The sequence below is a fragment of the Notamacropus eugenii genome, chromosome 5, assembly GCF_028372415.1.
Source record: "Notamacropus eugenii isolate mMacEug1 chromosome 5, mMacEug1.pri_v2, whole genome shotgun sequence".
In the NCBI taxonomy this organism is placed as follows: domain Eukaryota; kingdom Metazoa; phylum Chordata; class Mammalia; order Diprotodontia; family Macropodidae; genus Notamacropus; species Notamacropus eugenii.
Window position 1 is genome coordinate 118930372 of NC_092876.1, and position 12847 is coordinate 118943218.

At 40.6% G+C, this 12847-nt stretch overlaps 1 protein-coding gene across 1 annotated transcript in view; it reads right to left on the reverse strand.

Annotated features, from left to right (window-relative positions):
* Window positions 1–10924, reverse strand: part of PCF11 (PCF11 cleavage and polyadenylation factor subunit) — a 29906-nt gene extending 18982 nt beyond the window's left edge. Inside the window, exons 1-4 of the mRNA XM_072610705.1 lie at window positions 10733–10924; window positions 6701–6826; window positions 4434–4622; window positions 3546–3740 (exon numbers count right to left, since the gene is read on the reverse strand). Coding sequence (XP_072466806.1) covers window positions 3546–3740; window positions 4434–4622; window positions 6701–6826; window positions 10733–10924 — 702 coding nt within the window. The remainder of the gene's footprint in view (window positions 1–3545; window positions 3741–4433; window positions 4623–6700; window positions 6827–10732) is intronic.
* Between the last annotated feature and the right edge of the window lie 1923 nt (window positions 10925–12847).

A 12847-nucleotide genomic window follows, 5' to 3' on the forward strand; every position in this document is an offset into this window, starting at 1 on the left:
CAAGAGGTGTAACTTTAAGCTGAGACTTCAGGAAGCCATGTGACAGAAATAAAAAAGAAAAAGTTCCAGGAATGGAGTGAAAACACTCAAGACCAATGAGATGAGAGTGTCATGTATAGAGAGCTAAGGACAGCATGCTGGACTGCAGAGTATGTGGAGGAGAATAAAGTATAAGAAGACTGGAAAGACAGGAAGAAACCAAGTTATAAAGTTCTTGAAAAATGAAACAGGATTTTAACTTTTGATCCTGGAGGTATAATAAAGAGCCACTTAGAATTTATTATTTTGGAAGAATAGGGGTTTGATATGATCAGACCTTCACTACTTGTTTTGTAATTCTGGCCCCCCCCAAAAAAAAATTCTCAAGATAATACAGGTGAACAATTCCAGTAAGGAAAAAAAAAATGTGATTTGTCTGAAGAAACCAATGTGAACAAACAAGGAATTTACCAACCTAGATTTCAATAAAAGTGTGCAGAAAATAGAAGACAAGTTAGTAAGAGATGAATATGAGAGTGGCATCATCTCATAAAAATATTATCAGGAATGCTGTTCAGAGTAAACAAAAGCTAGTGAGAGAAGCAAAGGACAACAATAAAGGATTTTTTTTTGGTGTTGTTTCAAGCTTTAGTGGAAGAAAATGGAGGATCAAAGGGACAGAACCTTTGCTTAGAGTGCCTAACATATAATTAAATGACAACAGAGAACGCAGAGATTCTCATTTTTGGAAAGACAAATGTCCTCATCTTAACAAAAAAAAAAAAGGAAAAGAGAATGGTCTATAAACCAGAGACCAATACGCTTTACTTCCATTAGTAGGAAAACTCTGAGATTAGATAAAAAAATAGTTGGGAAAGGAAAGCTGTGACAAAAAGCCAACATGTCTTCATCAAGAAGATGTTATGCTAATCTCATTTCCTTTTTTCTTTTTTTAACAGGATTACAATACTATAGATGAAGAAAATGTATTAGCTACATAGTTTACCTAAATCTTAGCAAAACTTTTGATAAAGACTCATATTATTTTTGTGGACAAATTCAAGAGATGTGGAGTAGATAATAATAGTCAAAAACTGGTTGACTGACTGGATTCAAAGAACAGTTATTAAAGGCTCAATAACAATGTGGTACTTAAACAGAAGTATCCCCTGGGACTTCTGGTCTATTTAGCATTTTAACCAACAGCTTGGATAAAGGTACAGAAACAGGCTCATCAAATGTAAATGATATAAAGCTGGGAAGAATAGCTAACACACTGCACGACAGGATCCAACAAGATCCAGATAGGCAGAACACTAGGCTAAATTTCATAAAAGGAAATTCAAGAGGAATATGTGGAAACTCTTGAAATTAGATTCAAAAAAATAATCAACTTCCCAAGAATAAGAAAGACATGGAATGAGTACAGTTACTCTGAAAAAGATGGGGGTTTTAGTAAGCTGCAAACTCAATATGAGGCAGATGATGTGACAGCCAAAAAGGTGAATTATAATCATGGGCAGCACAGAGGCATGTATACCTTGTAAGGATAGGAAGATCCCACTATACTCTTCCATCCTTAGATTTCGTCTGGAGTATTACTTTCAGTTGTGGGCATCATGATTTAATGAGACTACTGATAAGGTAGAGAATAGCAATAAGGGTGATAAAGAGCCTTTAGGTACTTGCCTTTTAAGAAATGTATGAAGGAACCCCAATCCTACATAACTCAGGGACATGATGGCTATCTTCAAGTATTTGAAGGGCTATCACACAGAGGAAGGATTATACTTGTTCTATGTGGCCCTGGATGTGTGGAACTAGGAATAATGGGTACAAGTCGCAAAAAAAGACAATTTAGGTTTGATGTCTGGAAAAACTTCCTAATGATTAAAGAGGTCCAAAAGATGAAGGCTGATTAGAATTGGTAAAGTGGTAGATTTCCCCTCCTTGGAGGTCTTCGAGCAGAAGCTGGATAACCCTTGTCTAATATTATAGCAAAGGTTCATTTCCTGTATGGGACTAGATATGTTTCCTTCCAATTGTCAGTTTCTAGGATTCTGTGAAACACCCTCCATCACTAAAAGTCAACAATTGTTTTGCAATTTTTAGTCTTAGAAATTTGCTTGAGGCAGTATGAAATTAGGAAACTTGCTCAGGGTTACACAGTCAAATGTGTCAGAAAGAGAACTTGAATCAAGATTATCCTGATTCCAAGATCAACTCCAAATACTATGCTAGGATACAGCTACCATTATTGTGTCCAGTTCTCCCTTTTGGTCCCATTGCCTCACCAAGTAATCCGACACAGAAAATGTTTCCTCTATTACTCTTAACATTTTTTAACCTGATTATACCAAGAATGTTTTCTGTGACTAGTGTCTAGGTTCTAAAATTCAGTGCTCAAACAAGTCAACACTAAATAAGGCATATAAATAATTACCCACATATATGCATAGCCCCATACTGCTGGCCCTATCCTTAAGTCTTCATCCCTGAAAATATCATGTAGCAGTAAAGAACTATTTCTCTCATAGGTGAGTAAAAAGATACTCACAGAATCATAGATCTAGCACCAGAAAGGCCCATAGAGGTCCTATAGAGGTCCAACCCTCACATTTTTACTGATGAAGTAAAAGGTCAAGAGATATTAAGTAACTTGTCTGAGGTCCTCTCCTTGTTCCTCTAAACTTAAGAGCTTCCTTTGTAAAGGGTTTCTAAGAATTAATTTCTTAAAAAACAGAATTAGGCTTATAAGACAACACTGACAAAATGCCAACATTTTCCACAACATGCAAGGAAATTGTGATTTACATGTCTTTCTAGAGTATCAAAATTTAACCTATTTAAAGGTCAACCAAAGCAATCATTTTAAAGATCACTCTCAAATATTTTGTGAATTAAAGGAGACAGCTAGGTGGCAGAGTGAATGGAGCCAGAGTCGAGCCTGGAGTCAGGAAGACCTGTGTTCAATTCTAGCCTCAGACACTAGCTGTATGACTGTGGGCAAGTCACGTAACCTATTTAATGCCTTTGTAACTGTAAAATGGGGATGGTAACAGCATCTCCCAGCGATGTGAAGATCAGATGAGACATTTGTAGAGAGCACAGTGTCTGGTACAAAGTTAGTGCTATAAGCAGGAATCTTCTCAACAAGATATTAGAATAAGTCAACATTTGAGCTCACTTTCGACTTTTAGCTTAACAATGGCAAGAATACTAAGAGTATAATAGAAGTCACTTTGGAAGCAGATATTCTGTAAATATAATTATTAAGCATAATCAGGTATGCCCTTACCGGAATTAAGTTTAACTATCTCTGGGGGGAAGAAAACAAAATGATGTAAACTAAAACTAGCTTTTAGATGACACTTATAAATAGCAGAATTCAATTTGCAAACCATTATGTAAGACAAGAAAACATTCTGAAATCACATGCAAATAATTAGGGTATATTGATTAAAAACCACCATCACCACCACACATAAAAGGGATTCCCCTTTGAGGAAGTATTAGGCTGAGAATAAGATACTTTGGGGCACATAGGTGACATCTGTCCCACTTACCAGTTGTGCCTTAGTTTGTTCCAGTTCCAGTTCCAATTTTTTCTGCTGAAGTTCTAACAACTGTTTTTGCTTTGCCAGCAGCTGTTGCCTTATCAGTTGCTCTTGAGTCAAATTCTTTTGGATATCAGGGACAATTGGAGGAGTGGAGATACCAGGGGAACTGACCACCGTGCTAGGCGTAGGAGGTTCTTCGGGCTATAAAAGAATAGTGTGAAAAGAAAAAATGCATATTATAGCTACCCTAGAATTTAAAAGGTGGCTCAAAAATATGCTAAATCATTAAAATTCTTATTTAACACCTTTTGAATTGAATGGCCAGCTTTCAGCTTTAAAATGAAATCTACTTAATTTAACATCTACAACATTTTCAAGGATATTATAAACATCTAACCATATTAAACTGATATTGTCAAAACTGCAAAAGGTAAAAAGTCTTATAATTTATACATTGGTGATATTGTAAAGAGAAACAAGGTTGAAAGACTTAGGAACTCTAATCATTAATTACCAACCACAATTCCAAAGGACTTAATATGAAACATGCTCCCTTCTCCTGATGAGAGGTGACAGACTCAGGTGATCAAGACAGTTTTTGTAAATAGCCAATGTGGGAATTTGTTTTGCTTGACTACATATAAGTTTTGCTTTTCTTGTTTTCTCAATAGGTGGTGACAGGAAGAGAAGGAAGGTGGAAGGGAAAAATCTTAGTGAAAATAAAATTTAAAAAAATAAAAATATTATGCCAACTTAAAAACAAACTGTGAAGTGATTCCCTTTTCAATTGAACAGAGTACCACATTCTGGTTTTTATTTCAGTAATTTTACAGCAGAAAAATGAAACTAGTGACAAGAATATGTTAACTATGTAGCATTCATATGAAAACTTACCGATTTATTTAAAAATTTAGGATTCACATGGATGCTAGAAGTATTCACATTGGGGGGTAGAGGCTTAATTGGCCAAGCAGGATCTAATGAATTAACTCTGACATCCAAAGCATAGAGTTTCTTCAAAGGGAAAATGTCATCCCATGTGGAGCGTAATTTAAATAAACTTTTCCTAGTATTTTCATCCACCTAGAACAACAGAACAATTCTATTGCGTGTTAAGTTACTATAAAAAGTTTTATACATAAAAAGCAGTTAATCCTTTTGAATTGCTTCTCCATCTTATGTATGGAGCTATGCCTTTTTTCTATAAATATACAGAATTATCATTAGTATTTAATTTACTGTGAGTTTCAAAAAAATAGTTTTTTCTCTTCCAAGAAAAGTAAACTGGCAAAGCTGTAGCTGTTACTACTACTGGCTCTCACTCTAGAAAATCAACTTGTTTTCATAACTCTGCAATACAAAATGGCAACTATAAACAGGTTTCTTATTCATAGTACAATGAAGTTTCCCATATATTGAATGTCATACTCTGAAAGCAGTTTACTATGGTCCTAAAATGACATTCATTCGGAGAAATCCAAAATCACAAAAGAAAGTTTTATTAGAATGAGGTATATCAAAATGCAAACGTCAGGATATGGTTAGAATTAAGCCTATTTCAGCCCCTAGTCCAGGGTACCTTCTACATCAATTTTAATTTTTCTTTCAGAGAGAACAGTCCCTATTACAAAGTTTCTTAGAAAAGGATGGTGAAATAAAAATTAAGACAATAATTATCTCAACCAACTCTCCATTACTTGTATAAAAAGGTTAGCATAATGGATAGAGAAAATCCATAATATAAATCTAAAACCTTTCAAGTCAATTTCTCAAATTGTGCTAACAGCCAAATTAGTTAGCTTTTAATTTAATTAATTTATTTTCACATTTTATTTTACTTGCCTCTCCTTGGAAATGCTAGTAAGTAGTTAAAAGTCAAAATTATCTAGTAGCTAGAAGAGGCATCATAGGTCCAGGCATTTCCACAACTCAGACTATCAGCCTCTGAATAGTCAAAAAGTCAGTGGTAATTTGAGTCTTCTGACATCAAATATTTATGAGTATTTATTTAAATGTATTTGACAACCTACTTACTGGAATCAACTATGAACAACACATGGGAATTTAGCCTAAGATCTAAATGAATTTAAACTGACAGTTGATGTCACATGAAAATGGAGATAAAAAACCTTATCTAAAAAGTAATATGGAATCTCCAAAGCTGTCTCTCTTCCCTTCATCAGAACCTCCTAGAAATGAGCCCCTTGGACAAGGGTCTGAGCTAGAAACTACTACTAATGATCAGAAATGCCATTTCGTACATACTACAGTTGGGTACTTCTTTCCTCTAAGTCTCTAAGATGTATTTTCTATTAACACCTAAGTGTTAACTTCTAATATGCATGTAAAATCTAACAAGACTCTTTAAAAAAACTATTTCATTCTACAACCCAATCCCAAATTGGTATTTCTCCAGATAAAAACCACTCCTATAAAAACATAAAAAGCAACCATTGTTCCTTTTGCAAGAAACAGAACACAAAGTATGTCCAAAAGTCAAATATTCCCACAATTGTGATATAGACTTAAATTCAAACATTTACTCATTCCTCAATATTTTAAATACTGTATAAATTATACCTGATACAAAATACTATTTCAGATGACTTCATATTCACAGGGCACAAGAACACCCCCAAAAACTTTATCTCTAATAGTAAGAGTAAAGGACTCTATAGTATAGTAGGGTAAACTAACATTTCAAACTCAAGCATAACTCAGCTGGGATACCTTTACTTGCAGACAGTAACAGAGACAAGTCATTTCTGGCTACCAAAAAAAACCCTCAGAAAAACTCTGGATCTACACTTACAATGGACAGGGGTATTCAACAAACTACCACCACCACTAACAAATATGATTTAACTTATTTTTGTCTCTTTCAAATCATTCCTGTGAATACTCTAAGTGGCAAAACAGATTTCAAATTAATGATCAATATAAAACAAGGACTTGAAAATAACTGTGAAAGCAAACTGTCTTTACTGTTAACTCCTAGACATTAACTAATAGAACCACTTCCTCTTAAATAGTAAATGATACATGAAAAATTTTTAAAGAAACATTTATCCACCCAAGAAAACCCAACACAAAAACAAGTATTTATTTAATCTGGAACACTTTTTTATGAAAACTCAGAATGTTTCTAAATGCATATATACCTTTTCAAACACACAAATAAATGTTGCAACTAGGTTTTTAGTAAATGCAGTAAGATACTCTCTTCCAACGTTCTTCACAATGGAATCCATAAGATACATAACAGGGAGCTTCTCTGTAGAAGGAGCCTGAAGTAATAAAAAGAAACTGAGAAGTTTAGTGTAAGGAAATCTCATTATAAAATTGTTTGCAAATGAATTTCCAAACCCACAAATACAGACCTATTTTTTGGTTGCGACTAAATACCACTGGGTTGACATTAATCTATACGAAGCTCAAATGTTCAATTAATTTCTCTTACATTGACACTTGTAGAGCAAGCAAAACAAGCTCAACTACTGGGAAGGGGAAAAAAGTGCAATACTGGACACAATGTTGTTTCAGGTTCATGTGGTAGCAAATTGTGTTTTAAAAGTGGAAGAAAATGAGGTTGAGGGTAGCAAAAAAAATATTTCTCCTCTGCTGGAACCCAAGTGTTGTTTCATGACCCACACAAACTCAAAACAGTGTGCCTAGGCTTCATGAAATAACAGAGTTCAGATTTCTGGCAGAAAGCCCAAGGTAATTTCAGTAGGCATTTGTTATATGTTGAATCCTATGTAGCCTTTGTTTTCTATTAAGTCACGCTGGGAAAGGTCTAAGATTATTTTACAGTTCTAACGAACAAGAAGACTCAGGAAGGTTTCACAGCTGAGGCTAATGACAAACCACTTTTTAAACTGCATGTGAAACGTGCAGCAAGTTGGGGGTTTGTTACTGATACAAGAAAAACTGGATCAAGCAGCAGGTTGAGTCATGTAAGTCAGGTTGAACGTGACACTGGCAACCACGATTTGATTTGCACCGAAGATGCTCTTCATGGGATGGACATTCCGTCGAGCTGCTTTTTTTCTTTGACATGCACAAACCACTGAATCTAAATTTGTGCAGTCAGTGTGGTGATGTTGATACTGTTAGGGCTTCCAATGCAAAAGAATTGCTGTTGCCCAAGTTCAATGCAATGCCTATCCATTCATTCACTGGCTTTCTTAGTAGCAGAAGGCACAGCAAACTTCCAGAAAGCATCAGCAGGTACACAGACTTGTTGAGGAGCATTAGAGGAAGGCAAACCATACAAATTGTGTGTTGATTATACTCCTCACTTCCATAGGATTCCCCCATGGTTAAAAACCTTAAGTCATTCCCATTCACCACCATCTTACCCCACCTCCAAAGTGTCCAAGTTTTCTCAAACCCCCAGCAACCTTTCCCCTAGCTAAGCATAGCTAGGGTAGGGGTCACAACTCTTGAACACAATGCCACTTTATTTCACAAAACCAACTGCCCATACAAGTGTGTGGAAGTGCTCTTGCTTTTTTTTTTTTTATATATATTTATATATAATAAATATATTTAATGCCCGTACAACTAAATTTGGCTAAAGAAACTGAACAATCTTGCATGGAATGTTTCCTTACAGTCCTAAGTGGATACTTTATTAAGGTCCACAAGGCCACTTTTGGTAAACCACAGCTAAGTATCAAATATGTCAAATACTTTATGGAGGTTTTTACCCTTAAAAGGTATTGCTATACCACTTTAATCCATTTTCATAAGGTGGTGGAGAGGCACTGAGATCATTTTTTTAAAACCAAAATCTGCCTAGAATGCTACTACTATTATTGTGTATGTAAGTTGTATATAAAGTAGGTGGAGTCTTTATGTAACAAACACAGTCAGTCATTTGTAGTTAAGGCTGTCTCATGGTAGGGGTCAAAGTATATGTGAAAACTGAATTTCAAAGTTTAGTAGTTCTGTGATTCTACAAAATAAGGACACAAAACTCCCTGAAGGCAAAACCAAGCCACTTTTGATTTCAAAATGGAACATCACCCATCCCCACTCCCCTCACCCTCAACAGTTCCAACCCTCGCTAAGACGGGTTCCAAAATTGTGGCAGAATGAAGACCTTACATCTTTTCCTCAAACTGACTTTAATTGGGAAAAGTGTAGCAAACTCAGAGCTCTCAATATCAGCACAGAGCCCCAGGAGCTCTCTGTTCATCTATTTTACTATCACTGTGTATTTGTCCACAAACTAGATGTTTTTAATGTGGTTACTAATTGGGGGATTAATTTTCCAGTTCTTGAAGGTCTTCCGGATCCATCGAAACTGTTCGTTAAGTGTCAATTTGAGCTACAAAATCAGGCTATTTGGAAGTAAAATTGACAGATCACTTGGAAAAAAAAACACAAAGCAAGCTAAGGTTTCAGTAATTAAAAAGAGCATTCAAATTCGAATTACGAGCTAAGCCTTCAACAAGGCTAAAATATTTTAGTTTTCAAGTCCCACGGTGTCTGTGATATAAAGAAAGGAATTCCATTAACTCTAAGGAAATTTTAACCTATCTGCAATGTTTTTTGTAATTTCAAACCTTCCTGTTTTAATTTTGTGCTTTAAAAAGGTCAAAGAAAAACAAACAGTTGTTGCTCAAAGGCTATCCACATGAAAACAAAATTTCTGAACCTGTCAAATTGTTAGCATGTTGGGCCTTCGTTTAAAAAAAAATGCTCACTGCTTTCTTGTCCCCACTAAATTAAGGGCTGAAAAGGACCATCTGAAAAAGTGTAGCACCAAACACTTAGTTGCTGTAAAGATTGGAACCTAAAGGAAGAACGAACCCCAAGTCATGGAATTTAAAGAACTTTGTTTTAAACACACAACCACACATTTAAAAATAAGTCTTGAAAACAGATTCTACACCTTACAATGGTAAATAAAAAAGACAAATACATATTTTATATGTTTTATTCACAAATTTTATAATACCAGTCACACATTTCAAAACCATTTATTTAAAAAAAGTCAGACCACTCATTTTACACTAGACAGAAACCGTCTCTAGACAATATTTTGGTGGTGGTTGTTGTTAAAGTGGCCTTTTAAAGGATTTCTCTCTACTGAGAGGAGAGCTCATCCTGTATAACGGTACTCGCTAACATTAACTAGGAAAAACTAAACCATAAATACAGGGTTGAAAATTACTTTTTAAAACTCACACTGGGAGGCTATGTTATCGCTCACTTTCGCAATATCTAAACTTAACAGTAACTACTTAAATGACATCACTCAGACTTCCCACTCCCAATAAGGTCCACAGAATAGGAAGACTATAGCCAAATGAAGTGGCACAAAGGATCACCTCAGGAGACAGGTGAATAAAATGTAAACCTTCGATTAAGGAGGAAAAAGAACCAGGAACTACACTTTTTAGGAACACTATATAACAAGGCATCTATTAAGTTCTGTTCTTTCCCCTCCCCCCTACAATTAGGATCCCAAAAACTTGGGGAAGGACTGTTTTCCCATTTCTCATCCTCTGTGGACATCCTGAACTCTCCAACAGGAGAGAGGAGTGCCAAAGGTACACTCCAGCCACCCCCACCCCTATCTGGGGTTGACGGGTGTGAGCAGCTGCCTGGCTGGCAGGGAGTGGATCCTCCTCTCTTCCCCTTCGCATCATGTGCCTTTCAGGCGCCATGTTGGGCTCTTCCAAGCGGCTGCTCCACTCGGGGGCCAATTGCCCTAAGACCCCCCTCCCCCCACCAGCTCACTCCCAAGTCCCTTTTCACCTCCTCCCAGGTCCCAAAACACCATTACCAGAAAGGGGGGATCGTGTGGCGGGACGGGACATGAACCCACTCCCGCTGCATAAGGCTAAATGTGGCATTTTAGCTCTTAGCTTCCCAGAGTGAAGTGGAATTTGCCCACCCCCACCCCACCCCGACCAAGGTCCATCCGAGAGATAGATGTATAGAATAGGAGAGGTCTGAATGGGGTGCTGGTAAGCGGAAGTGGGGCTCCACCCTCCCCCGCCCGCCGCCCCCCTCCCTTCCCCGGGGACAGGCCCCGCCATGCTGCGTGTATGAGCCTGAGCGGAGGTGGGGGGGAGGGGGAAGAGACTGTCCCCCTTGGATCAGAGTGGGACCTGGGATGAGGCAGACACTAGTATTAGGGTATTAGAAGAATAGGAGGCTGCGGGGTGTATAAAAACCTTGGCGGTTTGGGCCTCGATGAGGGAGACGATCTCCTTGGCGAAAGGCAGGTTCTCCTCGGCCAGAATGGTCAGCATATTGATGTGCGGTTTACTGTTGAAGGTCAGGTCTTCCAGGGACGACTGATAATCCCGACAGGCATCCTCCCGGGCCCCCACGGTACCGGCCTCGGCCGGCGCCGGCTCCGACATCGCGCCGCGGCCCCCCTCCGAGATCCGCCGCAGCTGTCGCCGCCGCCGCCGCCGCCCGCTACCCCGCCTCCCTCGCGACTCCTCTTCCTCCTCTCGACGGGTCACTCGCGGCTCCGGCTTTACCACATGCTGACCACGGAGGGGGGGGTTGGGGACGACACCGGGAGGGAGCCTCGGGTGGGAACCGCCGCCGTCGCACGGGGTGGGGGAGGGGGTTTCCGCCTAGTTCACTCGCCGCCGCTGCTCCTTCTTTCTCCAGACACAAAATGGCGGCGGCTGTGGCGGCTCCAGCTCCGAAAATGTCTCTGCTTCCAACCGCTGCGTCGTGCGAAATGAGCGAGGGGGAGGGGAGACGCTCAGAAAGGGGGCGGACTCCAGCTCGATGCCTACTTCTGATTGGCTCTTCCACGAGAACGACAGAAAGTACCCCTCCCCCCCACCAGACGTCGTCGCCCCGCCTTCTTCCTCGGCCGGGCCAGCCTCTAGCACGGGCTTTCGCAACTCCGACCATCGAGGTGGAGTGTAAAAGAAGCCTCTTCTTATTGGTCCGTTTGTACGAGACTGTGCGGTCATTTGTTACCATAACAACCCATTCAGAGAGGCCCATCCGCCCCTCGAGGCGCCAGCCCAGCAGCCTCACCTAACCAGTCGGAGGAGCTGCGTGGCCTACTCCCGGCCTGCTTTCCCTCCTCTTCCCCTGGACTGCTCCGGCACCAACCGCGACTCCTCCACCAGCCCACCCCTTCAGCTCGGAGAGAGCCGTAGCTTGTTGCGGGGCGAGGGGAGGAGGAGGGCGTCTTCTCGGCCCGGGCAGCTGGCTCCGGCCACGCTCCTCGCGTCTCAGGTGCGCCGAGATCGCGGGTCCAAGTTGCAGTGACGGCTGCAGCGCTGTCGCCCCCGCGCCCTCCCGGGAGTACTCCCTTGTTGGAGGACGTTCTCACTCCCCTGTAGCCTCCACCGAAGAGGAAAAAGAAAAAGCAAAGAACCCGCCTAGCGTGGCCTGCGCGGCTGCGGCCAGGAGGCCGGTCGGCGGCGGAGGAGCACCCCTTAATCCGAGTGGGCTTCTGTCCAGCTCTAAGGGCAGCCTCGTGGTTGGCATGCAGCCCCCGGGGCCAGCGGCCTTGTCACAGCTTACCCCGCACCGAGGGAAGCAGTCCCAAGGGCTCTATCTGCGTAGAGCGAAAATGCGGGGGAGGAGGAGGAGGGCATGCTGTGCACCTTGGGGGCTCCTAGGCCGGGCCTCCACCTCTCTACGATTCCTTAATTACTGGGTGTCGGCTACAAAAGATAAAACAGAGCCCTCCAAACTCGCAGGCCCCTGGAATGCTGCCTAACAGGGGACCAGGAAGTATTTTTTTCCCTCCAAGACTGCTGTTACCCTGAGTTCGGTCCGGGAATCCCACTCCCCCGGTTCCTTCCCTCTCCAGGGTTCATTGCCTGCAGCGCGCTTCATTGTTTCCCTTCTTAAACTACAATTCTGGGTGGTAAAAGCTATTTTGTTGCTCCCCAGAGGGAACTGCTCGAGCAGGGAGAATGAAGTGTTTGATGACAGTCTCCTGTGCGTTTCCTATATTTTTATTTCCCCCTTCCTTGTCATAGCTCGGGAATGAGAAACTGAAACTAAAGGATGAGAAGGGCGGGGGGAGGCGACTTGTCACTCATGGAAGGTAAAAATACGATTGTGTAGTGAGGGAAGCTCTGATCCCTGGTGCACCATCTAGGTCACCATCGTTGGGAGATCAGACTGCACGACAGGAGTCAACAAGTCTACCGAAATTCCAGGTTTCCACTAAGTTCCTTACATTCATCTCCTTATTCTTTAAGGTGAATGTATTTTCTTAGTTTTGACATCTGTGGTTATCTTTTGTGGTCCTTAAAAGGAAAACAGCTTTCCAAGGCCTACGAGTATCATCTCTAGAAAGT